Here is a 27,542-nt window from a genome sequence, read left to right on the forward strand (position 1 = left end):
ACACACACTTCCCCCCGGTCTCCGAGCTGTGTGTCCACACAGGGGCTGCAGCCTCAGCAGCAGGCCTGGGTCCAGGCGCAGGGCTGCCGCCTGCCAACTCTCCTTTGGGGCCCGTCCGCCTTTCCAGGGAGCGATGCTGGGTACCCACCCTCCCAGAGCAACCAGAGATGAGGGGCCCCTCAGGGAGTGCCTCCACTCTGACCCCCAAATAACTTTTTTTTTTCTTCTTTTTGGGTCACACCTGGCGATGCATAGGGGTGTCTTCTGGCTTTGCATTCAGGAATTATTCCTGGCGGTGCTCAGGGGACCATCTGGGATGCTGGGAATCGAGTCTGGGTTGGCCACGTGCAAGACAAATGCCCTACCCGCTGTTCTATCACTCCAGCCCCTCTTTTGCTTTCTTTTTGTGGGAGGGGGGTCACACCCAGAAATCCTCAGGAGCTACTTCTGCCTCTGCACTCAGGAATTACTCCTGGTGGTGCTTGGGGGACGATGTGCGATGCCGAGGATCGAACCTGGGTCGGCTGCTTGCAAGGCAAACACCCTACCCACTGTTCTGTGGCTCCAGTGCGCCGCGGCCCCCCCCCCCCCCCAACTTTTTTAATGCATTTGCCAGCCTGGGTGTGTGAGGGATACCGGGACATCTTGGAACATTCCCTGGAACGATTCACTGTGTGAGCGCTGGGTGTTTGCTGGGCTGTCAAGCGCAAAGGCGGGAACGAGGGCTGAGGGCGGAATCCTTCACTTCCTACTGCCCCTTCCTGCCGGAGAAGTGATTTTACATCCTTGTCTCATCTGTGCTGCCACTCAGGGCTGCGCTGAGGTGGGTAATGAGGTTCACTTACCGACGAAGACAAGAAGCAGCTTGTAAGTGATACTCAGGGCAGGTTTTTGATTGCTAATCTGGAGTCTTGACTATTAGAGCATCTCCAAAATTGTGTTTTCCCCGAGCAGGGTTGTTAACATGTGTTTGGAGAAAGAGCGCATCTGTGCATTTGAACATTTTTTTTAACTACAGGCCTTCTAAGGATCCTTAATGTGTGAATGTGCATGGTGCCTCTCCAGGAGGGGGTCCCGGGGTAGAGCTTGTACCCGACACTTGTTGGACCACAGAACTCTCCCTTTCTCAATGAAATCACGTTAATGAAGAGTCTCAGTTCTTCCAAACAGTGTTGATTGTATGGTATCTCATTGACCCACAATTCAAATAGATCTAGATTAATTCAGATGTTAATCAGAGGAACTTAGTGTATTTGTATTACACATGGGCAAAATTATCTGCTTTGGAAAAAATCTTAATATTCAGGTAATTTAAGAGACGTTTGCTTGTAAATCAGTATCTTTGCAAGCATAATGTGTGTATTATTCGTACAGAATTTTTATTTGGGTGCTCTGCATCATATGTCTCAAACAGGGCAGAGGACCTTCTTGGTTTTTATATTTCCAATTTATTCTGGATCAATGCTTCTTATAAAATCCAGTAATAACCAATTACCAGGAAAGTGAAATGAAAGAGAATCGAGACATATAAAATTCAGGCTTGGACTATTCATTTATTTTTTGACGGTCAGATTCAACACTGCTGCATTGCTCCTTGTAAATGCTCGTTCTCTGTGCCTGTAGTTACCTGCTGGGGACCATTAGTGGCAGACCACAGCCCTGACCTCTGAACACCTCCCTTTGTGAAGCCCAGCTTCTCTCTGGAAGTTGTCTCAAATGAAATGTCATTTTACTGTGTCTTTGTCTGGCCTTAGGCCCAAGAGGGCTTGGAGATCTGTCTCTTTGCTCCTTTTCTATGCTTTCCTTGACAGTCTGTGGTCCACCAGTTGGTCATGAGCCATTGGCATTAGGAAGGCAAGTCTGAGGTTCCTATTTCACTCTGGGTGTCGAGTTGCTACTGTTAGAGTTAGAGGGCCACACCTGGCCGTGCTCAGGGCTTACTCCTGGCTCTGTGTCAGGGGTCACTACTACCATACATGGTGCCGAGGATTGAACCGGGTCGGCCATATGCAAGGCAAGTGCCCTATTCAGGCCTCCAAATTGTTACCATTTTTACTTGTCAGATAATTTGCAATCTCCCAAACATGAGTATTATCTCAAACATAACCCCCTCTTCTTGGCAAATTTCATGCTTGTTTGAAAACAACTGAAGGAGCATTATCCTTCCCAGTGGTCTTTCTATTTGCTAGGGGTCTTGGATCCCCACCCGGGACTGACTGTTCTCAAGCTTCAGGGCACTGGACCAGCAGATGGGATGGCAGAGTCGCTGTCCTTTTCAGTTAAGCGCTTCAGGAAGTCTTTGCATTGATGTCAATTTGTTACAAACTCTACACCGACTAACAGATTGATCTCACTTATCTCACACATTGGGTTTCTTGTTCTCCAAATGGTTTGACAGAGGTAGCTTTTTTTGTGTGCGACTTAAAACATCTGTTTCATGCAAAATCTGTCCCAGTCGCTCTTCACAGATGTAGTTAGCTAATTTCTTTGTTGATTTTGTTTTTGATTGAACACAAATTCAAGTTAGCATATATTTATGGGGCAAGCTTTTTTTTTAATGTTCAAATGAGAAGCTAAAAATAGTTTTGAAATCCAAAGTGGGTACAGTTCTGCCCGTTTTTACATGGTACTTAACTGAACCAAAGGCATATGTAGATCTACTATAATGTTTATTCTGTAAATAAGCTTAGCCTCAAGGGTGAAAGAGAATGTGCTCTGCAAAAAATAGTTAATAAAAATCAGAATAATAAGTGCATACTATTAATGCAGAAAAGCAGGCAGTTTTAACTCCATGGCATTGATGCGCAATTACTTAATAGATTCAGCTCTAAGAAATGCTCATGAAAATTCTGTTTTGGATGGTTAAATGTTCAGCAGTTGAAAAATCCTTGCTTTGGAAATTTTACATGTAGATTTGAGTGTAGATGTTTGTGTGTGTGGTATATATGTATATACAGAGAGCAGTATTTATATGTAGTGTATATGTTGTAATTGCCTATGTAGTAGGCTGTAGGGAATCATGTTCTTTTGGTTTAGTAGAGAAATATTAAGCTTAATTAAAAAACCAAGCTTAGAATTGTTAAGCTTGGGGCCAGAGCAAAAGGGGTAAGGTCGCTTGCTTTGTATGCAGACAACCCCGGTTCGATCCCCAGAACCCCAGATGGCTCCATCAGCCCGTCAGGAGTGATCTCTGAGCCCTGCTATCTGTGGATCCAACCCCTTCCCGTCCCCAATATGTTAAGCTTAAAAATGTTTTAAAATTTAAAAAAAATCCTTTTAACCAAATTATTGTTCAGTAGATCAAATGGATCTATTACGCTGGCTCATCGATATGAAAGGTGACTTATTATGGCCAAGAGCAGTGTTGGCCATTAGTTTTGAGCAGAAATTCTAAAGAAACTGCTGGGAATTTTTAGTACAAAACAAAATGTGTCATACAACTTTGGTTTCTTTGCATTGAACTTGCATTATTATGTTTGCTTTTGAATTGCTTATCAAAAACATATACAGATATCAGATTCTTAGTTTTGAAAACAGGAAGCTTAAAAACAAGGAAACTGTTCCAATTTCTTACGAGATACCATATCTTTCCAAAATTTCTGGAGATGTTAGCAAAAGTGACACCTCTGTCATTCTGGAAGTATGTGTCAACTTAGTCTTACGTCACAGCAGATGTCACACAATGAGGTGTTTTTCTTTACATTTTTTACTGAATCACAGTGGTATACACAGTGACAAGGATGCTCATGATTTTGTTTTAGTTACATAATGTTCCAAACCCATCCCTTCTCCATCCAGTGTACATTTCCCACTACTGATGTCCCCAGTTTCCCTCTTGCACCCCCCACCCCACCGCCTTTCCCTTTACCACTCCCACCCCCCTACCCTGCGGCTCTCGGCTCTCCCTTCTCTCCCCTCCTCCCTCCCCCTCCCTTCCTGTCCCCTCCCCTCCCAGACATCCTAACAGACACACCAGTTGGAGAAGTCTCAGTGGTGGAGCACTTGCCTAGCACATGACTGGTCCCTGTGCCTAGTCCCCGCACTGCAAAATCAAGTGCAGCACTGTGATTTGATGTCTGTGTACATTGTGAAAGGATCCCCCATCAGTCTAATTAGCGCATTTATAACCTCACTTTTACTCTCCCTTTTTTTGGTGTGTGAGTCCCACTCCTTAGCAAATTTGAACGATTTGCTACAGTGCTATCGCTCGCTCTTCCCCGTGCTGAAACTTACTGGGTAGCTGCACCCGATTCATCTGAGCCCCTGAAAGAGGACACCCTTTAATAGCCACTCCTCTCACACACTACCCGAGCTTGGCGCAGTTCCCTCCCTCCACTCCCCCACAAAGGTTCCTAGTATACCACAAAGGTTCCTAGTACAATAAGTGATGCCAGCGGTGTTGTCTTCTGTCTGTCTGACCTATTTCACTTTGTATAATGTTTTCAAGGTCTCTGTCGCATGGGACAGGATTTCCTTTCTGAAGGAAAGGAAATTTCTGTGTGTGTGTGTGTGTGTGTGTGTGTGTGTGTGTGTGTGTATTTATATATATATATCACATTTTCTTGGTCTACTCATTCATTGACCGTTGCTTTAATGGTTTTCCTTTCTTTGCTTTTGCTTTTGTGATCATTGCCGCCTTGAACTTAGGTAAATATCATGCTTGGGGATAATGGTTTGATTTCCTTTGTATATGTATCCAGAAGTGGTCCTGCTGGGTTGCATGACTGAACTGTTTTGAATTTCTTGAGGAACCTCGGTAGTGTTTTTCAGCGTCTGTACCAGTTTACATTCTCACAACAATGCCCCAAGGCCCTCTCCATCCATGCCAACAAGTGTTCTCTCGAAACTGTTTCTTAACAGACATCCTAATAGAGGATGGATGGTACCTCATAGCTTTGATTTGCTAGGGACCGTAAAAGGACACTTCTAAGCCCATTATCTGAAAGCATTTTCTGGATGAGTATTGTGAGTTTAAGAAGCCCACTCTCTTTCCTTTACTGACCAGCATGCAGGCCAGGGCAGATAGGGGAGAGAGAGCTCACAGCCTGCCTGATGAAACGAACATGCAGATGTTCACCAAGACTGGTTCCCCCCGCCTCCCACCCCCGTGACAGCCGAGCCACACCGGTTCACTCTGAGAAGTCTCTGGTCCTACTGTTGTGCTAGAGCTTTTTTTTTTTTTTTTTTTGGTCACACCTGTCGATGCACAGGGTTACTCCTGGCTCTGCACTCAGGAATTACTCCTGGCAGTGCTCAGGGGACCATATGGGATGCTGGGAATCGAACCCGGGTCGGCCGCATGCAAGGCAAACACCCTACCCGCTGTGCTATCGCTCCAGCCCCGGTTTGTGCTAGAGCTTTAAGAAGCGGTTGAGACAACGTAAGGAAATGCTAAAGAATGTATCAATTCTAAATACATACACCGCCTCACAGACTGAGCATTCTGTTTGGCGTGCAGGATCATTAAGAGATCAGAGAGTCTTCCCAGGGAGAAATCAGCCAGATTGAGGTCTCTTGAGACAGTTTCCCATTGGCCCCATTTGCTAACTCTGCACAGCCCTTTCTCTGTCTCTGTGCCACCCAGGTCCCCTTCTCCTTTAGGGGAAGGGCACAGGAGGGGCACCGGCTGGCCAATACGGCACCTGGCCAGCCCACCCCTCACTCCAGGTTGGTGAGGGCAGTCCTGTCCAGACGCCGTGGAGATGGATGGTCTTGGCACACCTGCCGGCCAGCTTGTTGGGCCTCCTGCCCGGCTGGGCGCCTCTGACCCCTTAGCCCAGGGTGCGATAGCAGTGGGGGCTCGCCTTCAGCCACCTCTCAGTTTGTGGGGGCTTGGGGTCTACGCCTTTCAATAGCCCCCTGAAGCGAGAAAATAAAGTAACTCAGACTCTGCTACTCGGGAAGGTGAAAATGTTCCCTAGCTCTTAACGAACCTGGTTGGGGTTAACCTTCCCGTGTCCTTCACTGGTGCGCTTGGTTTGGTTTTATATATCCTGTCCCTGCCTGTGATCACTCTCAGAGTGCTCGGAGGACCCTCTGCAGTATGAAGGAGCCATCTGGGTCTGCTGGTGCCAGGCAAGTGCCTGACCCTCTGTACTATTTCTCCAGCCCCTCGCTTTCCATTCCATTTTGTAAAGATAAAAAGTTTCCAAGAATTTGGGGCGTGGTGGGGGGGGGCTGTAGGCAAGCCATATTTGTGTTTAAAGTTTTAGTACGCTGATCCATTGAGTTTTGCTGAAAAACCTTTGCATTTTCATGCTTTTCTCTCTACCCAATTAGCTGGATTCTGTTAGACTCACTCTTTGTTAAATTACTGGTGTTCTTAAACATAAATAAAGTTACTGCTGAATAGAACTTCTTTCTGATTTTATTTGCTTTCGAGCATTTGCTCGAAGACTACCGTAGTAACTAGACTATAACTCCGTGTGTGCAAATATTTGTTTGTATGTACTGTTAAAATAATTTTTTTTAACTAAAACTGGCTGCATGAAGAATAGGAAGTATGAATATGCAAATGAAGAACCAAGTGAGTATTGTGTCTTTAATTCTATTTGCATTTTATCAATTGCTATGGCTAATATCCTACCTACTTTTCTAGACCATTGAAAACTGAAGTGCACTTAACTTTTTAATTAATAAACTTTAATTAAAATTAAGATGAGGATTTATTGTGCTGTAACCTTAGGGTGGTGTGTGGCTGCGTGCTGGAGCGCTGGGCGGCCCTTAAGCTACTCTTCTCCGTCAGCACCGGGGGTCTCTGGCACAGAGAGCCCATCACTTGAATCCTGCGACATTGTGGAGTGTGTGATGGGATTCCGAGGTGATGTGGCTGAATTCCAAAGGAAGGCCATCACGCAGAGGGAACTGGACGGGACCCTGCAGAGGCACAAACACAGAATGATCTCTCTCATTGGCAGGATATAAAAATCCCATAGCGGGGCCAGAGACTAGTACAGTGAGGGGGTCAAACACTTGCCTTGCACGAGCCATTCTGGGCTTGGCACCCCATGTGGTGCCCTGAACCCTGCCAGGGGTGTTCCTTGAGCACGGAATCGTGAGCAAATCCTGTGCACCGCCAGGTATGGTCCCCAAACACACAAAAGCAAATAAACAGCTGGTAGTAAGGGAACAACAAATGGCTAAAAGCAGCGGAATCTAAGAAATCTAAGAATTGGTCTGCAAAACAGCTTACTGGGACAGTGAGGTGGATGTGTGTGTTGAGGGTGGGGGCTGGGGGTGTTGGGAGTGCAGGACTGAGAGAAATGTAGAAGGGAAGGGGCATTTTGTTGTGGTGTTGTTGTTTTTTTTAATCACTGTGAGATAGACTCTTACAAAGCTGTTCATGATTACGTTACAGCCATACAGTATTCTAACACCCATCCCTCCACCAGTGCACATTTCCCAGCACCAGTGTCCCCAGTTTCCCTCCTATCACCCCCCACCCCACTACCTGCCTGCCTCTACTGCCTCTATGTCTCTCTCTCCCCCTCCCTCTCTCCCTCTCTTCCTCTGTCCCTCTGTCCCTCCCTCCTTCCTTGCTTTTTGGGCATTGTGGTTTGCAGTACAGATACTGAAAAGTTATCAGGAATATCCCTTTACCTACTTTTAACCCTCAGATCTTGTCCAGCATGATCATTCCCAGCTATTATTGTCATACTGGTCTCTTCTCTATCTTACCTACCCTCAGTCCCCCATACACACACTTGTGGTTCGATCCAGCCATTGGCCAGTCCTCCTAGTCCCTGTTTTCCCTGATCAGGGATATTAGTCTTCTACTCTATATTTTTTTCCATACCACACATGAATGCAGCCATTCTATATCTGTCCCTCTCGGAAGGAGCACTTTGGGGGAGAGTCTGGGGTAGGGACATTGTATGCATGAAACCCACTATTCAGAGTATTTAAAATTGGAAATCATGGTAACGTAAAAACAAAAAACACCCCATCAGATGATCCAAGTTTGTGCTTCTCTTCTCAATTCCTGCCACCCCAAGGCCCCCTGAGCATTGCTAGGTACAGCCCTAGAGGCCCCTAGCACCACATCCTGGGTTCTTTTTTGGGGGGGGGTCACACTTGGTGGTGCACAGGGGTTGTTACTCCTGGCTCTGCATTCAGGAATCACTCCTGGAGGTGCTTGGCAGACCATATGGGATGCCGGGGATTGAATCTGGGTCGGCCACGTGCAAGGCAAATGCCCTACCCGCTGTGCTATCGCTCTGGCCCAGAATTAGCTCCTTTCATTTACAAACATATACAGGGTCAGCTCTGGTTTACTGGAGATTTCAGTCAGTCCAGGAATAGGTACCTCATTTCCGAGTGCCATAACCCTCTCCTCTCCTGGGCCATGTGATACAGTGGATTCACTCCTTTGACCGAGCAGGAAGAGGGCCTTGGGTCATGGACCTTCACATGAAGGCAGCGGGCTTAGGGGTGGACACACCTGTTTGCACTGTCCGGGTGGGGCTCCAAGTTCTGGGTGCTCCACGCTGCTGCTGGCTGGGTTCTCTCCAGAGAGAAGGTTCTCTCCAGGCAGCCCGGGGTGGTTTTGGAAACTGCATCTTGGCCTCGAGTGAACTTTTTTTTTTCCTTCTCTGGTGTCTGCACTAACTGGGGGAGGAGCACACTTGGTTGCTGAGCTTGGACATCACTAACCCTCTCAGCATAGTTCACTGTGTAATTGACACAGGCTTTATGCCCTTTTATTTTTATTTTTATTTTTTTGGCCCCAGGATTGGGGTGCTGCCTTGATGTGAAGCTTTTTTTGTTTATTTATTTTGTGTTGTTGTTGTTTTCTTTTTGGGTCACACCCAGTGGTGCTCAGGAGTTACTCCTGGCTCTGTACTCAGGAATTACTCCTGGTGGTGCTTGGGGGACCATATGGGACTCTGGGGACCAACCCCGGTCGGCCGTGTACAAGGCAAATGCCCTAACCACTGTACTATCACTCCAGCCCCTGTGTGAAGCTTTTTAAAATGTTATTTCCTCTTAAGCTGTTAATAACTCTAATTTAAGTGGCCTAAGTGCCTTTATTTCCCAGTTTTTAAAGCTACTTAAACCTGTCGCAGTATGGGACTAGAGGAGGCACAGTGGGTAAGGCACTTGCTTTGCATGCAGCTGACCCAGCTTTGCTCTCTGGGCCTGTCGTATGATTTCCCCAATCCCACCAGGAGTGATCCCCGAGGCCTGAGTGCAGAGCAGGACGAATCCCTGAGCATCACCATTGTGGCCCCAAAACAAAAAAAAGAAAATGCAGTCACAGTGGATTCTATAGGCGAGTGTATCATGGGGCTGGGGCAGGTGGTCCTGAGGACACGAGGCCGGTGCTTTACCTCGTGAGTTGCCTCCCTGCCCCCGTTCCTGTGGTTCTGTAACAGGAGCGTGGTGGCCGTGGCCCACACCAGCCAGGACGTGACCCATTGCTGCCACGAGACAAGAGCAGAGCCCGAGTCGCCACCTTCCCTCCTGGGGCTCCCTCTGCATTTAGGTTTTTCCTAGGTGGAGCACTGACGGAGGCATGTGGAGTTGGAGAGCGTGGTGTGCCGGGGAAGCGCCTCCCTTCCCCAGAAGGAGTCCTTGCGTCTCCCCCACCTCTTCACACCCGCTCTGTCCCGCACCCCATCTTGTTGTTTCCCACAAGTGTTTGTTTTGGTCTTGCTTTCCATATGGACCTGATCGTGGCTAAGGAAGAACGTTTCTCATGATCACGTTTCTGCGGGTTAGTCGGTGAGTGGTTAGGGTTTTTAATTGCATAAGTCATGAATTCTCACTAATGCCAAAGTGCTCCAAAACCTGCCTGCCAGTGGATCAGCGGTGTTGGGGACCTCAGGATGACACAGACCCACGCTGCTTTGAATGGAGAAAAGGCTCTTTATTCCCCCTCACCCCCCCGAAAACATAACATGGCCACCACCTCTTTGGCTTATCTAAAGCTACCAACTGGGGTGGAATTAGGGAATTAGGGAACGTGTCACTTGGTCTGCTGCTGCTGGCCGAGTGTCTGAGAAACCACAGCTCAGATTTAGGCGGAAGAATGGCAGAGAGTTAAGATACCTCTGAAAGCAAAATGTTTATGTAATGCCTTCCTCCATGCATTGAGGCACTTGGAAAATGCAGATGAGCCCAGATTTTCATCTTTAGGGATCGGATTTATACCTGGCTCAATCTTTTTTTTTTTTTTTTTCCTTTTTGGGTCACACCTGGCAATGCACAGGAGTCATTCCTGGCTCGTGCTCGTGCACTCAGGAATTATCCCTGGCGGTGCTCAAGGGACCATATGGGATGCTGGGATTCGAACCCGGGTTAGCCGAGTGCAATGCAAATGCCCTGCCCGCTGTGCTATCACTCCAGTCCCTACGTGGCTCATTCTTGATGCATTCAATCTTTTCATTGCAGGGTGCCACGTTGTTGCCCACACTGTTCTTATGTAGCTTTAGCCTTTTCCAAAAGTGATCCTTCTTTACCAGCATTAGGGACAGGGCTGGGGTTAGGCCGGAGAAGTGCATAGGGTGCAAAATATATGGAAGTTGCCCCTTCGTGCTGCCAGTCTGAATGTGCAAGATTTAGAGGGTGAGGGTGAGGCCCGTCAAAATTCCACACTCGAGTTATTTTCCTTGCCTTACTCTAGACTTGGATGCTAGATCTGGCTGCCTGAAAGTACTTTTCAGCACGTTGCTGGGGGTGGAGAGATGGGTTCGGGCACTTGTCTGGCATGCAGCCGGCCTTGGTTTGATCCACAACACTTGTCTGTGGTTCCCCAAAGCACCACCAGGAGAAACCCTTGAGCACTGTCAGGAGCGACTCCTGAGCTGAGCACCAGAGGGTGTGGCTCCCTCCTTCACCCCCTCCCAACTATCACTGGGCTGGGGCTTAGGTGGTAGAGCGCATGCCTGGCATGTGCGAGGCTCTGGGTTTGATCCCCAGCACTGCTGGGAGTAGCGCAGGTGGTTGCTGAGTACTGTGTAGGGTGACCCTTAGGTTGCTTGTCACCTTCCCCCGAATCCCACTAGAAGAGCCACCGTCACACACGACCAAGCCCTTTGCTGGCCTTAGCTTCGGTCTACAAGTCTTTAGGTGTGGGGCCAGGAACCCGCAGTGCTTGGGATGCACCTTGACATTGGAGGACCAGACCTTGCGAACTTGGTTGGCCAGTCTGAGGTCCAGCAAAACAGAATCCACTCCGCCAGGCTCGGGTGCCCTCTGCTTGGGAGAGGAATCTAGGAAATCTGCACTATGAAGCGGCACTCGGGAGCAAGTAGGCCAGCCGGCCGCGCCACTTGGCAGCCCAGGCAGTTGTCTGACTGCGACCAGGTGTCAGGCTGGGAGGCTTGGCCCTCAGAGCACTCGCAGCCGACGCGAAATAACTAAGTAGAACGGATTCTGCCATTTTGAGCTATTTCCACTTTTTTAATTAAAAAGTGTTTTATGGGTTCATTATTAGCTACATGTTTGTTGCAAAAATAAAAGAGAATAAGTCAAAGAATAAAATGGAAACTGTAAAGTAGAAACTACTCCTTTGGTAAAAAATTTTTTTTTTAAAATTTTATTAGGTAGTTCACAATATTTGATTACATTTAATATTCAGACACCAATCCCACACCCATTACACTTTCCCATCACCATATTTGGGATGTTTCCATCTCACGTTCCAATCTCTGTCCCAAAGCACAACCAAAATAATATATTTTGTATTGTCTGTTATGAAAAACCACTGAAAATGCTACAAAAAAGTATCCATAGAGGAAACAGTGTGAAGATTGTTCTATTTTGGCAGGGACCATTAAGACATTCTTTAGGATATCACTAACATGTTGTTAAAGGTTGAGTGATGTGAGCTTTCATATACATACATGTATATATGTATATATATTATATATAGCACTGTTGTCCTGTTGTTCATAGATTTGCTTGAGCGGGCACCAGTAATGTCTCCATTGTGAGACTTGTTACTGCTTTTGGCATATCGAATATGTCACGGGTAGCTTACCAGGCTCTGCCGTTTGGGTGGGATACTCTCGGTAGCTTGCCGGGCTCTCCGAAAGGGAGGGAGGGAGAAAGGGAGGGAACCCAGGTCTGCCACATGCCTACCCACTGTGCTATCACTTTAGTCCTTCATATATATATATGAAAATATGTATATATGCATATATATATATTTCCCTCTATGATTGGTTGCCTACTATTTGAACCCCATAAAAAGCGGTGTGGCACTCTTGGATAATGGGTAGGGAGTGTCTTATGGTGTGTTGCACAGCTGCAAATGCGCCCTCGCGGTCCAGGAATATGTTTACTTATGCCCCGGAGCGTGTGGGCAACGGCCTTGAGCATGGTGGTGGTTGGGTTCTGGAGACTTTCAGCTGCCGGGGCTGGGTCCTTTGGGGCGGGGAGGGCTCTTACCCGCCCCACTCTGGGGCACCCTGAGTGAAACAGCCGGGCGTGGGGTCCAGTGGCATGGCTATGGCGGGTGTCATGTTGCTTCCTTTCGGGAGAAAAGGCCGTTCGATCTGGATGGTGGCCGATGATGAGATTATCTGGCGCTGGCAGGAGGTGGCTTATGGGCATGACCCCTGGGTCACCAGAGACAGAGGGAGATGGAGAAAGAGGGAGCTGGGCAGAGGAACTCTGCTCCAGGTCCCGAGAAACTACTCTTTGAGAGAGAACCATTGTTCACATGTTCAGGAGTTTTTTCTGCTTTTCTTATTTCTGATTTTTGCCTTTGTTTCCATTGGACTTAATATTTAATTCCATTACATATCCATCATGGAGCAATACCAACTGGAGAGAGAGAGAGAGAGATCAAAAGGGAATACCCTGCCACAGAGGCAGGGTGGGGTGGAGGGGAGATGGGATTGGGATGGGGGTGGGGATACTGGGTTTATTGGTGGTGGAGAATGGGCACTGGTGGAGGGATGTGTTTGTGAACATTGTATGAGGGAAAAACAAGTTCTAAAATGTGTGAATCTGTATCTGTACCCTCATGGTGATTCACTAATTAAAGAATAAATTAAAAAAATAAAAAATCCATCGTGAAGGGTCAGAGTGATAGTACCACGCCGTAGGGTGCTTGCCTTGCACACGACCAGCCTGGGTTGCGTCTCTGGCACCCCATCTGACCTCCCAGCCCGTATCCCTAAGCTCAGAGCCAAGAGTAAGCCGTGAGTACCACCAGTGTGACCCTCCAAACTCCTTCGTGGCAGGAGGGCTGGAGAGAGAACTCATGCTTTCCACATAGAAGGCCCAGGGGCCACCCCCAGGACTGCAGTTCCTTTGGCACAGTGTGGGGGGCCGACCTCGGAGCACAGAGCTGGGAGTATCTCAAACCACTCCTTCCCCGCAGACCAAGTTCCACTGTGCAGCCTCCGGAAGAAGCCTGTGGGGGTGCAAGCATCTGCCTCTGCGCCATCCAGTCAGCTTTGCTTTGCTGCCTGTGTGTCCCCGGCGGTCATGGATTCGTGTGGGGGTCTCCAATGGTTCCCGATACCAGAGAGCCCCCCACCGGGCTTCCTGCTGGCTCCAGGCGAATTCCTTTGGAATCAGAGCAGCCCGTTCCGTTGACTAGGGTGTAGGCCTGCCCATGGGTATGATGGAGGAGCCGACCCCAGGATGTTGTGTAAGCATGTCAGGTTCTGAAGTGCTGGCGGAACAGGGAGGATGAGACCTTGGCCTCGAGAGTTGGGGACGGCTTGGGAAAAGAAGTGACACTTGACTGAAGTCCAGAGACTTGCCTTATGGCGCCTGCCGTCTCCAGCCAATCGCATTCTCCTCAAGTTCCACTGTTTTTTTTTTTTTTTTTTCTGTGTTATGTCCTACTTTTCCAGCCCTATCCCACAGTTGCCCATGGTAATTAAATGAAACTTGCCAGATGGATGCCTTCGCGAGATGATGCTCGTCTTCTTGCTCTATTTGTGAAAACTGGCATTGGAGCCCAGCTCTCAAGGATGCCCCTGCCTTGAGATCGCTCCGGAGTGTCACTCTTGTGTATGTCTTGGCCAAATGGCCGCCCGTCCTCAGGGCCAGGTTGAGTGACAGGTGGGTGTGCCACGCGTATGGACCCTCTGATCCCTGCCAAGCCCCTTGGCCTGCAAGCGGCCAAGGTGCTGGAGAGGGGGTTGAGGGGGTTCTGTAAAGATTTCATTTCTCAGCCTGAACCTTCCTTCAAGGAAACACACCTTCCCAAGTTTCCGATCTGGCTGTGTCTCCTCACCCTGACAATTTTCCTACCGGTTGCAACACAAGCGTGTCAGATTCTCCACGTGGTGGATGAGCCACCATATAGACAGCATCAGACTGTTTTGAAGAAGCAAATGCTTAGGTCATTTGAAAGAATGTTTAGAGTAGCCAACGTACTGAACACTATCGGTTAGCGAACGTTAAGTAAGCAGGGTAGGGATTTGGATAGAAGACAACTATAAATAATAATATATTTATTGATCACTGAGAATTTTTTTTCTTATTTGGAGGATCACCCAAAATGGTGATCAGAGACTATTTCCACCTCAGTGCTTTGGGGTCACTCCCAAAAGTTCTTGGGGGACCAGGCAGTGGGGTGGATCAAACCAGGGCTCCCCCATGCTAAATCATGTGGTAGAACCTTTTGAACCATTTCTCTGGCTCTAAGAATCATTGATAACTTTGTTCTTTTGTTTTTTTTTTTTTTTTGGTTTGGGGGGTCACACCCCAGTGCTCTCAGGGCTTACTCCTGGCCTGATGCTCAGGGGAATCATTTGGGGTGTTTGGATTGAACCTGGGTCTGACGTGAGCAGCTACACAAGTGCCGTATCTACTGTATTATTTCTGCAGCTCCTCATCTTAGTTCTTGGTGTGTTTCCTCTCCCTTCATTCTCTCACAGCGCCCTTAAGAAGGATGGAGACTACCCTTATTCCCACATTTCCCCAGGGGGTGCAATCAAGGGCAGAGAGCCAGTGGGCGTGGGCACCAAGGTGTGGGCCCGAACGCACCTCCTGAGTTCAGTACTCCGGCTCAGGCCAGAAATACCATGCAGACACGCACACCTCTGCCCCTCCCCCGCCCTCAACTCCCACCCCACCAGCAGAGGCTGCCAGTCTAGCTTCTTCACCCTCCCAGGGTCAGGATCCTCCGAGTCTCTTCCCGATAGAAAAACTGAGCACAAGTTCATTTGGCTTGCGCTTTAGAAATAATCTCAGGAAGCTGCAGTGCTTCGGGGCACTCTTGATTGAATATCAGCTGATTTTTGTAGTTACACAGAAATGTCAAATTAGAGCATTCCTGCGGATACAATTTACTTCCTCGGTGATTGTGCTCAGGTTCAGAGACATGTAATGAATAACGCTCTTGGGGGGGTTTTTCTCTTATAATTTTCTTTCCACGTATTTCATTGGAAATAAAAATTGGGTGTTAAAAGCCCGTGTTGCCTTTGAGCCTTACGCAGATAAGATGTTTCAGTTCTTTATCAGTGTCACCCCTTGCACCTTCCTCACAAAGTCCTAAAGGAGACTTTTCTCCGCATCTCACCTAGTTTTGTCCGTCACAGGACATGCAATGACTTGATATTTCTACAGCAGGTATCGTCACTATAATTCACTGCAGAAACTCTTTGCACAGACCTTCCACCTGTGGCACAGGCCCTTGCAGTCCAGAAGAGCGGTCAGTCAGCAGTCTTTCTGATGGCCTCCCTGGAGACAGGAGCCCCGCTGGCTGGTCCTGTGGCCTTCACTTCAGAGAGCCCCATCTCACGGTGGACCATCCATGCTGCTGGGCTCAGAAAATTTCCTGCCCCCTCCTCCTCCGGTTCATATTCTCCTTTATCAATGAACGTGTTTTTTTTTTTTGGGGGGGGTGCACCTGATGATTCTCAGGGATTACTCCTAAAAACTGTGCTCAGGGATCACTCCTGGTGGTGCTCAGGGGACCATATGGGTTGCCGAGGATCCAACCCAGGTCAGCCATGTACAAGGCAAGTGCCTTACCTTCATAAAGGCCCCATCTCCTTGATGAATGTGTTCTTGCAGGCAAGCCTCTAAAGCTTCCAGAAAGTTCTAAGGACTGGAGACAGAGGATGGGGGTGATGGGCGGAAGGTGTTGACTCTCGGTGAGGTTTCTCTGCAGGCTGACACATGCCCCTTCTTTCCCCCTACAGCCAAACCAAGCATCGTGAAGCACGAGCAGCTGAACAGCGTGTTCCAGTGCACGGCGGAAGGCTTCCCAGAGCCCACCATCGATTGGTACTTTTGTCCCGTATCTGAGCAGAGGTGAGACGGGTACTTGGGGCATAACTGATGATGTGTATGGGCAGGAGTTCAGTTTATTTCTATTGTGTTTTCACATTTGTTCCTTCTGAGAGACTGGGTTTTGATTCCCTCTTCCCCTACCCCACCCCCTATCTGCGTGGGCTTTTTTTTTCTTTCCTTTTTGGATAACACCTGGCTCTGCACTCAGGAATTACTTCTGGTGGTACTCAGGGGACCATATGGGATGCTGGGAATTGAACCCGGGTTGGCTGCATGCAAGGCAAACGCCCTACCCGCTGTACTATTGCTCCAGCCCCTGTGTGGCTTTTTAAGGCCATAATTGAACTCTTTTTCTGGGTAGACATTAATTAGGCTTACTGGGCAGCGAGGGGGTTGTGGGGGGCGGTATTATCCTTTTAGATTTCTCATGCAATTTCTAGCTCACAGGTAGGTAAAGCAATTTTCCAGAATGGAGTAATTAGGTTCCCACTCTATACGCGGGAGGTAATGGGTATGGGAAATGTGGCTGGAGTTATCATGGAAAAATTACTTCAGAAGTTAATTGCCAAGTTACCAAAAAGTAATGATGGTGCAATTACAGCCTCCATATGGTGTTGGGAAGCAGTGCAGTTCAGGGAGCTTTGCTTGTTGGTGAGGTGTCCAATCCCCGAGAAACCCACATTTTGGGGGTGGGGGTTTCCTTGCCCTCTGACCCACACATAAACAAACCTCCCATTGTTTCTTGTATGTCATCCGACTGTACACAAATGGGATCAGCACTGCCTGTTTTTTTGGTTTTTTTTAGAAGTCTGCTGTATACATCACAATGAAAGAGGGGGGATAGTAATAGAAATTTTTATTTTTCACACATGAGAGACCCTTTTATCATCGTAAGTTGCAAGAGGTTCCCTAGGATGGCAGTTTGCAGCTGGGTTTCAGTGGAATGGCCTCTTTGGTGAATAAACCAGTGAGGAGGGCTTCAGTCACCTGGAAATCTCACAGAGATCCTTCCCCCCCCCCCGTGACTACAGCCTCTTCCTCCTCATTGAACAGGCATTTGCAGAGCTATTGAGCCCAGTGGGCATCTGAGCCCTCACTGGATGTTGTGGGCGCTAGAGGACGAGACGCCCCATCATCTTGGCCTCCTGAGCTAACACAGGGCGGGCCTGAACTAAGCCAGCCCCAGAGTGCCAGTGCTGGTGCCAGAGTACGTGAACTAGGGCACAGGAAGGGAACTGAACTGCACCAGGCGCAGGGAACCTGGTACAGGAACTGAATCAGGTTCTGGCTCCCCAGGAATTTTGCCACCTGGATCTGAAAGTGCATAGTCCTTGCTCTTGGTCTTGGGGTTACTTTTCTTCACATTCTCGCTGGCGTCAATGCTTTCCTTCTGAAACACATCCTTTCATGATTAGCGCGTGTACAAAGGCGTACTTCGTGCCAGGAGTATGTACCAGCCATCTGACCGGACTCAATTTCTGTTCTCTCGGGGCCTCTGGGAAGAGAAGGATTGCCACTCCCATTTCCAAAATGCATTTTGGAGAATCTAACTTGCCTGCCAGAAGTCGATAGAAGAGGCACGCTTGGGTCTGAATTCAAACCCACATCTCACTCCCAGCCGCCTTCTTTCGCTCCCACGTGGCATCTTTCTCACACATGGCACTTCTCCATCATCAGACACTCTCAGTTGTAAAGGGAAATGTCTGATCGCAGATCTCCGAATTCGCTTGTTTTCAAGGAGGCCAGAAGCAAAGCATCTCCAGTCTTGGTCGACCGCGAGCACATCTGGGTTGTTTTCTTCCGCACAGGTGCTCTGCTCCCACGGGGCCCGTGGACGTGCAGATCCAGAACTCGTCCACGTCGCCGTTCGGAATGCTTGTGGTTCAGAGTTCCATCGACTTCAGCGCCTTCAAGCACAATGGCACAGTGGAGTGTAGGGCTCACAACGATGTGGGGAAGAGCTCTATCTATTTTAACTTTGCACTTAAAGGTAACAACAAAGGTATATTTCTTTTTAATCCAATTTAAGGGGATGTTTAGTCTCTTGCCTGCCATGTCAGTCATGACTTTTAAGTCCATCCCATCACGGGCCATGCCATTTCTGGTAATACCCCTACATTGCGTTTTCCAGTCATCAAACTAAGTTTCATTCTCATACTAGTCAATGTATCTTATGCAGTACCTTTAGTCTTGCTCTTTATATATATATTGTGTGTGCACACATGTATGTTGGCATAGGCAGGCGTGTGTGTGTCTCTGAGATGAATGCATGTGTCTAGTTTTTGTTGTTTTTTTTTCCATGAAAGGCGAGAAGAAGTTAGAGTGGGATGCATTTCCTATAGAAATAGAAACCCAACAAAAGCAATTTCAATTGTGTTTTTTTTTTTTTAACCTTTTGTATTTTAGCACGCTGGTTCAAAAAATTAGTACTGCTTTTTTTTGGAAGCCGTAACATTGTGCTAATTCTTTAACATCTTTAAATATTTGATTCATGAATGACTAGTTCTCATGAATTCAATGATCCTTCAGACAGATTGATGAATTGCTATGAAGTTAGAAGACCAGGAAAAAAAAAAAAGGGAGAAAAGAGAAAAACTGTTACTTACAATCTCAGGGGCTCAGTTTCTATTTTCTTGGCTTGCCAAAGAGAAGTGCCAAAAAAGCAGTGTTTTTTTCAGTATTGAGTAATGAGAGGGGAAACATTACATTGTTCTTCGTTGTAGCTTTTTTTTCAGGCAGAGCAATGAAGAACACTTTAGATTACTTTCTTGGTTGTGACAGAAATTCCTGCTCAATGTAGAACATGTAGGACACTCAGGAAAACATAAAGAAGAAAACATAAACCATCCACAAAGGGAAGTTCTTAAAGTCCAAGATGGGATTTCGAAGGTCAGCGTTTATGCGGCAGTTGTTTTTTTCCTTAACAAGCAGCCTGTGTTAATGCTTGGGCTATAGGAATCTCCACTCCTTATTGAGAGCCACCTGGTTTCAGTTTGCTGTTGTCCAAGATTTGTTTCTGAATGGCAAAACTGAGAGATTATCACCAAGAGACTAACATGGCTTTGAATTCTAGCCTGGGCTTGGAAGAAGAGGGGGAGGTGGGTGAGTTTGGGGTTGGGTAAGTTATGGTCTAGTTCCCGTCGTCTTAGAGCTGTGACTCTACCTTCCTCTTTCATTTTAGAAGAAATCCATCCCCACACCCTGTTCACGCCTCTGCTGATTGGTTTTGTGGTTGCGGCCGGAATCATGTGCATCGTCGTGATGATTCTTACCTACAAATATTTGCAGGTGACCATTTAAGTGTTTTCCGCCCTGAGTCCTGTCCAGTCAGAAGCCCCGGGCATTGAAAGATGATCTGCCTCTGCCTTTTCCCCCTCCTAGAAACCGATGTATGAAGTCCAGTGGAAGGTTGTGGAGGAGATCAACGGCAACAATTATGTTTACATAGACCCAACGCAGCTTCCTTATGATCACAAATGGGAGTTCCCCAGAAACAGGCTGAGTTTTGGTCAGTATGAAACTGTGGCTTTCCAAAATAACCCTTTTGTGTTTGTGTAACAGTGACTTTGGGAACCCTAATGGCTTGCGCTGTCTGGTTGTCCCCGATACGATACACTGTTTGCTGTGAAACTTGACTGCCTCTCGTGGAGTTGCCACCTGGCACATTTCCAGGAAGGGTCCCTAAGCTGTTTTGTCATTCCTTGGTTGAGTCTTGGCATTGTATGAGGGATCCTGCCACACTATCTCTGCCATGTAACTTCCTTTGCTTCTTCCTTTCTGCAGGGAAAACCTTGGGTGCCGGTGCCTTTGGGAAGGTGGTCGAGGCCACTGCATACGGCCTGATTAAGTCAGACGCCGCCATGACGGTCGCTGTGAAGATGCTCAAACGTAAGTTCCTGTGGACCTCTGCCTGCATGTCACATCCATTTGCCAGACTTGTTCTTGATGAGAATAAGCCGTTTCTGATGTTTTCCCCTCCTTTCATTTCCCTTTTTTTCTTTTTTCAGCAAGTGCCCACCTAACAGAACGAGAAGCCCTCATGTCAGAACTCAAAGTCTTGAGCTACCTGGGAAACCACATGAATATCGTCAATCTCCTTGGCGCATGCACCATCGGAGGTAAAGCCACAGCAGATTTTACTTCCTTCCTATTATCTGTCAGAATAGCAGATGAGTCTTTTTCGTGTTAATAATGCTTGATGACAATCTCTTTTTTTAAATTTTTTTTTTTTTTACAAAGCTGTTCGTGATTGGAGTTCAGTCATATAGTATTCCAACACTCATCCCTGAACCAGTGCACATTTCCCAGCACCAGTGTCCCCAGGTTCCCTCCCATCACCCCCCACCCCCACCCCCCGCCTGCCTCTATGGCAGGCGCCTTTCTTCTCTCTTTGAGACAATCCCTTTGCAAGAACACTTATCCAGGGTGCTGTTAATCCAGATTCCACCCCCTCTACTGCCTCACTCCCAAAGTGACTGTTCTCAAAAGTCCATGTTTCAGTTTAATCAGCATGGGTGGGATAACCCAAGACACCCCTGATTACTCTCCATTAAGCCACATCCACCACATTGACTTCTTTCTGGAATAGTTCGTTGTCTCTGCAGAATTTTCCTTTATCTAGCAGACTTCGTGTTTTGCTGGATTATAATCTGTCATCAGAGGGTTGGTGTTTAATTTCAGTGTCACAATTTAAGACAAGCCCCTAGGCCTAGACCAGTCCTGAAATATACAGAAGACAGGCAAACATTGCTATGCTATAAATGTCCAGGGGCTAAGCAGGGGCTCATGGGTAGGGCACTTACTTACCTTGCTTGGGGCTGACCTAGATTCAGTCTCCTGGCAACCCATATAGTCCCTTGAACACTGCCAGGAGTGATTCCTGAGCATAGAGCTGAGTATCTCTGGGTGTCACTTCAAAACAAAACAACAAACTAAGTGACAATCCCTAAGGGTTCATTGGGACCATCCATTCTCATTCATTCTCATCCTAAGACTTATAGACTGTTTCCAGAAAGAATTTTGTTGTACAGTAGCCTTTCTCAACCTGGACCCTCTGTATGTTCCCAACGGGGCCACAGGCGAAAAATCTCATCATTGTGTGGGTGGGTGCGTGGGGGGTATAGGCAGGTGGGCATGGGACAGGGGAGGGGCAGGAGGGCAGGCAGGTGATGGCATGGGACTAGGAAGCTAATCATTAACTAGGACAGGGGGCTATAGGAAGGATAAAAAGGTCAGAAGGGGCCACAGTTGGAAAAAGGTTGAGAAACATTCAGGAGGAACAAAGAGATAAAGTGAGCAGTTCCTCGAGATCTGGAGGGACACTTTGTGTTGCTTTATAAAATTTCCTGAAATATTTCCTACCGCTGCTTCGCCACGTCATGAATTAATTGTTCACGAGAGATTTCTGCTCATGTTCATCAGTGGCCTAATAATTTCTGGGCTGCAGCTTAAGAGTTTCTGAGCATCCCTTTTAAAAATTTTCCAGCCTGTGTTCTCTGAACGCAGGTGATGCGATGCCCTGTTAGTTTCAGCTTCTCAGCCCCTCTCTGGTCTTGTCTCAGCTGGCTGTTCCATGTGATTGGTTTTCTTATTATGTCGCAGTTTGTATTCTTCGTCATTTCCATAATAACGTTACTGGGAGGGTGTGAAGGCCTGCTGTACACAGAAATGAATCAAAGGATTTGTGTAGGGAGCTTGCTAAATTGTACACCGTTTGCAACTCCTCATTCTATGCATGTGAAACAAGCAGTCAAACCTGGCCCCAAACACTCCGTCATCACTTAGGGGGAAGGAGAGATTCTTGTTTAACTCCACATGCCTCTCCGAAGCACTGGTCCTACGTCCAGCCCTCAGAGGTGGGCATTGGACCTAAGTAGGCATCTCCTTGGAACCTGAATGCTAACGGCCATGATCACCGGGGGATTTTAATGAGCAGGCAGGATCCTCTCTGTAGCTTACCTCTGTGTCACCTTTCCCTGTATGCTTGTAGGTCCCACCTTGGTCATTACGGAATACTGTTGCTATGGTGATCTTTTGAATTTTCTGAGAAGAAAACGCGATTCATTTATTTGCTCGAAGCAGGAAGATCACGCAGACGCCGCACTTTATAAGAACCTTCTGCATTCAAAGGAGCCTTCCTGGTAAGACTGATTTACATGAACAGTCAGCCCTTGACAGGCAGTTCATGGGGTCAGAAGGGTTTGCAATCAAGGCTGATTCTTTCAAAAAGCGAACTGAGGTCCTTTGAGGGGTAGGATCAGAATTATTAAATCATTTAAATGTGATTAACAGTTTAGCAAGCTCAAAAGGCGTTTTTAAAGATTCAGATAATGTTAAACTTCAGTGTTTGTTGACCTTTTTTTTTTTTTTTTAACCCCCTGCCCCTGCAAGGTTTAGTTAGTTCTCCACTGAATGAATGCTGGACCCATTCTCTATTCTTTTCATGGTTCTCTTCTTCCATGTCTGTGGCATTTACACAGTTGAGCCAATGCTGGATGCTTCTTTCTTTGAGATGCTCTTTAGAGAGAAAGTGCAGAAACCTTCCTTTGGAACCTTTAATAGGGAGTAGCAAAGAGTTGTTGCCATCCGCCTCTGAATTATTTCTCTGTATCGTGCCCTGTTTTTATAAACTCCCTCCCATAAAAAAGGCACAATTGCTCTAGACATCTTTAAAAATTCTGTCCTGGGCCAGCAAGATATTATGAAGATTGAGACACTTGCGTCGCTTGTGTTGAGACCTGACCCAGTGTTTTGTTTGGGTTTTTGTCTTTTTGGGTCACACCCAGTGATATTCAGGGGTTACTCCTCTGCACTCAGGAATTTCTCCTGGTGGTGCTCCGGGGACCATATGGGATGCCAGGGATTGAACCCAGGTCAGCCTCGTGCAAGGCAAACGCTCTCCCTGCAGTACTATCACTCTATTTCCCCCCAACCCTTTGTTGAATCCAGCCTCCACGTAGTCAGGTGGGGCTCAGGAACCAAACAAACACAGAGCCTGCACCTTAAGTTTCTCTCTTCCGTTGTGGATAACATTCTGTATTTAATGCGTGAAGAGCCTCAAGTCTCTTGAAGATGCCATTTGTCTAGTTATCAACTAGATTAGAATGTTCTCTCTGCCATCCTTGCCAGTTCTTTCCGAACGTGAAAATTTACCACTTAAAAAAATTGGGGACAAGTCGCACATTCGCCGTGCCCTGTGCCTCATGAGTCACACTTCTGCGACTGGGTGGTAGATTTCTCTCCTCTTCACTCACTTTATTCCCAACATTTTGGGATGTCCAGACTTTGTCTCTTAAACCTATCTTCAGGTTACCCTAGGATTTTTTTCCATGCCTACTGTTGATAGGTGGTCACTTCTTAGAGCCCTTTTGTGTTCCTGTCTCAAGTTTTCATCCCCAAGTGATGCTTACTAATTTTTCAAAAAATTCTATAGACTTAAGTGAGTAGGTCAGAGTGTCCAGTGATAGTCAAAAGCATTATAAACCCCCTTTTGTTAGCCTTCCCTGTGCATAAGCTCTGGATATAAATATCTGAGTCGCTTTGCCTTGCTCCTGAAAACTTGGCCCCACGTATATATTTTTTAATATTCAGAAAATAGTGGCCTAAATTGTTCAGTCCTGGGAGGTGTTCTTTGTGCTTTGGGGGTCCCAGATGGGATTGGAACCACCAGCATGCTCGGAAGGAGGTTGTTGTCATGGTGTTTCTATGCTAATCAGAAGCAGGAAGTACTAGAAATCTTGAAGACTCTTCCAGCCAAATGTTGAAATGATGCAGATTCAAGAGGTCCAGATGGTTCAGAAAATCATCCAAATTATTGGTGTTTATCTAAACCAACTTGATTTTTTTTAAAAAAAAAACCTTCTATCAGTCGCTATATGTTCATGATCACTGCCTTCCCCCTGACACATCTCAGAAGCTCTTATTCTTTTGTCTCTTTTCTCTTTCATCTTGTCTCTTGGGGCTAATTTAGAGAGTTTGAAGTAATGTGGGATAATGTTTCTGGCTCTCTGATTCCCACTAAATCCCTGGTGTCAAAAGATGGTAAATTTCTAACCGGACTCCCATCAATGATTGAACACAGAAAAAGAAAGAACCTCTAATTCCCGGTGATTGGACTCTAATGTTGAATATTAACTACTGTAACTGTACTAAATATGATTCTCTTCAATCCAATTTTGCCAAACTTTCTTCAGATACAATCAGCCTATTGTTTACAAAGCTGCCCCCAGCATGTGCCACCCAGACCCCATGTCCCATTTTATCCCGTCATCACCTAATGCCTGTTTCTCTCCCAGCAATGACAGTACCAATGAGTATATGGACATGAAACCTGGAGTTTCTTATGTTGTCCCAACTAAGACTGACAAAAGGAGATCTGCACGAATAGGTTGGTACCTATGAAGTAATAAAAACAGGAGTAACAAATGGGGTTTGCTCATGCCACTGTGAAATACATAACATTATTTGTGGTTGTGGCTAAGCTTACTTATTTAGTAAACTTGTGGGCATTGGAGCAAGGGCAAGTATTACTGAATCCACCATCCTCCAACAGATAGGAAAAGATTGGCATATCCCTTATGTTTTGTCTGTCAAAATATATCAAGGATGTATTTTTCAGGCCCAAAATAAAAGATTTGGTATATCCTCCTCCCCCAAATATGATCATTAGCCCAAGATGCGCGGCAACAATGAACTTTGTGATGGCACACAGAGGGATCAGTGTTGGGGAGGTGACCTGCCAGAGTCCCGTCAGGTCATTCCATAGCAGCCGTAGGTGTGGTGTACGTTGCCCTGTTTTCCCTTCCTCACCATGAAGTTTTTAATTGCTAAGAAAATCCTCCTCCTCCCCCCCCCCCCAACAGGCTCCTACATCGAAAGAGAGGTGGGGCCTGCAGTCTTGGAAGACGACGAGCTGGCCCTTGACCTGGAAGACTTGCTAAGCTTTTCTTACCAAGTGGCAAAGGGCATGGCATTCCTCGCCTCAAAGAATGTGAGTGGGAGCGGTTCTCAGGGGACGTCTTTACCACGGGCTCCGAATGGAGCCTCGGAGAGCCGCAGCTCGAACGCAGCATGTCATGTTGAAGTGGGGGTAACGAAAAGCAGAGGCAATTTCGTTTCTTCGGGTTCCCACGGCTGTCTCTTGAAATTCTGGTCGTCTTTATAAGTTTCTCTAAAGCACAAGCCTGTCAAAATGAGCGCTCTGTGAATTTTTTTTTCCCTTATATGTAATGAGTGCATTTGAAATATTTAGATTCGGGGACCTAGGAGCTGCTCTCAGAGAAGAGATCATTATTTTATCGTTAAAACAGTGGGGTGGGCACCTCATGGAGTTGCTGTGCCTGGGGAAACATATACTTGAGTTTGATTGAAGTTAGAGCCCAAATATTGTAGGAAGATTTATGAAGTGAGAGACTAAGGAACAGAGTAAGCATTTGGGGAAAGGATGGGGATGGGAAAGGAATGATGGAACCTAACCAAGGAACATGGTTTTTTACAAGAGTGAGAGGAATTCCCTGCAAAGTGGGTTATAGCTCCTACCCTGAAGTGTCATTGGTGACATTTCCAAGTAATTAACAAACTATATGAGATCTAGTGACTGGGGAAGAAAAAAAAAAAAGGAGCCTCTTCACTGTGTCCTTGGCAGATGTCAAATGGAAGTTGCAAAGACATTTGAGAAACTATAAAAGGACATTCGAAGACAAGCATGCGAAATGAGTTTAAAAAATATGATACGACTATTTATAATGTATTTTGCTATGAATGAAAGCAGTCCTACAAAGAAAGAAAGCGTTTATTCAAGTTGGTTTGGAAAATGATTATAGTAATTACAGTCCTAACGATATGAAACACAGAATTTGAGCATCATTCAAGGCGTAATTTAAATATTTATTTTTGGTGTACCGAATAGTTTAAATGTGAAGCAGAAGTATTGGATTTTTATAACATAAGGAGCACCCTAGTATTAAACACAGTTTTCACTCTTTTAAAAAGTTTAAAATAAATTTAAATGGTTTTCTTTTCTTCTACATTTTTTTTCTAATAGTGTATTCACAGAGATTTGGCAGCCAGAAATATCCTTCTTACTCACGGTCGAATCACGAAGATTTGTGATTTTGGTCTAGCTAGAGACATCAAGAATGATTCTAATTATGTGGTCAAAGGAAACGTGAGTATCCCATCTCTGGTTGACAAGCCAGTGAAAGGTTTTCGTTTCCAGTTTTTACAGGGATTGTTTTTTATGATTTTCCTAATGCAAATCCTACCTTTGTGATATCATGCATTTGAGCAGTCAAATTAAGTGTACTTCAGCAGAATTTGCATGGTATGCTGAACATTACTACAACTAACATTCTGATAATAGAATTTCTAATTCTAATTGTGTAATTATGGGGCACACGAAGGAAACAGAAATAGCCTTAATTTTCATTATAGCCTGAGAATAGCAATGATCTCGATTTTGTTCAAGTGAAACAATGCGGACCTGAAGGTCACTGCAGGGGGATTTTCTTTGGAGAGTGACATGCTATGTGAAAAAGATGAAAATCCCAGATAATGCTCAGAATTAGGTCTTTAGAATGTTGGAGCGTATAATCAATAGTGGACTTATTAAATAATTAAGCTTATTATTAAGCTTATTAAATAGGTTCACGAGCAATAACTGGTTTGTAGAACTTAGTAGTTTTATTTCAGAATGCTTTATTTACATTGCCAGTTTTCATTATGTCACTGGAACAAACCCTTGGCATCGGAAGGCAGCGTTTTTGTATTTTGAATGTTAGGGAAAGTTAAAAGCACACTAGGGCTTTTTTCCCTGCCCTGAGATGACAGAGGTTAATAGAGGTGAAAACAGGCCCATGTTTCCCCAGCTCTAGTCCATTGATGAGGGGAGCCACATAGTCCTGTATAGATATTCTTATCTGTCTATTTTTCCAGGTCTGTTTTTGCAGTTCAGATATATTTCTGGAGGTAACTGTTTGTGTCCCTCGTGATAATGTCATATTTTCTCTTTCATCACTATGGCCTTTGGGGTAGACTGGACTTAGTTTGGTTTTTCAGAATTGTTCATGGATTTTCCTCTTAATTAAAATGTGTACTTTTGGAGGGGGAGGAAGGCACTCTCATCAGTGCTCAGGGCTTATTCCTGGCTCTTTGCTCACACGTCACTCCCGGTGGGGCTTGGGCAACCATGTATGTGGTGCTGGGGATCAAGCCCTGTTTGGCAGCGTGCAAGGCAAGCACTCCACCTGCTATACTATCCGCTCCTGTGCCCCCAAACATGAAGTTCTAATAAAACTCTCTTGAGGCTTAAGATTTCACCACAAGGGGTGTCAGTGAAA

At 46.3% G+C, this 27,542-nt stretch overlaps 1 protein-coding gene across 4 annotated transcripts in view; it reads left to right on the forward strand.

Moving 5' to 3' along the window:
• The window catches only part of KIT (KIT proto-oncogene, receptor tyrosine kinase), a 97,535-nt gene that overhangs the window by 62,527 nt on the left and 7,466 nt on the right, over positions 1–27,542 (forward strand). For 2 of the 4 annotated variants that reach the window (XM_004607981.2, XM_055140144.1), the window contains exons 8-17: positions 16,116–16,227; positions 18,015–18,208; positions 19,388–19,494; positions 19,588–19,714; positions 19,990–20,094; positions 20,214–20,324; positions 22,196–22,346; positions 24,501–24,592; positions 25,068–25,195; positions 26,249–26,371. In XM_004607981.2, the coding sequence (XP_004608038.2) occupies positions 16,116–16,227; positions 18,015–18,208; positions 19,388–19,494; positions 19,588–19,714; positions 19,990–20,094; positions 20,214–20,324; positions 22,196–22,346; positions 24,501–24,592; positions 25,068–25,195; positions 26,249–26,371 (1,250 nt within the window). The remainder of the gene's footprint in view (positions 1–16,115; positions 16,228–18,014; positions 18,209–19,387; positions 19,495–19,587; positions 19,715–19,989; positions 20,095–20,213; positions 20,325–22,195; positions 22,347–24,500; positions 24,593–25,067; positions 25,196–26,248; positions 26,372–27,542) is intronic. The other 2 variants (XM_004607980.2, XM_055140145.1) reach the window with 1 other exon arrangement.

Source organism: Sorex araneus, chromosome 5 (genome assembly GCF_027595985.1).
Source record: "Sorex araneus isolate mSorAra2 chromosome 5, mSorAra2.pri, whole genome shotgun sequence".
NCBI lineage: Eukaryota > Metazoa > Chordata > Mammalia > Eulipotyphla > Soricidae > Sorex > Sorex araneus.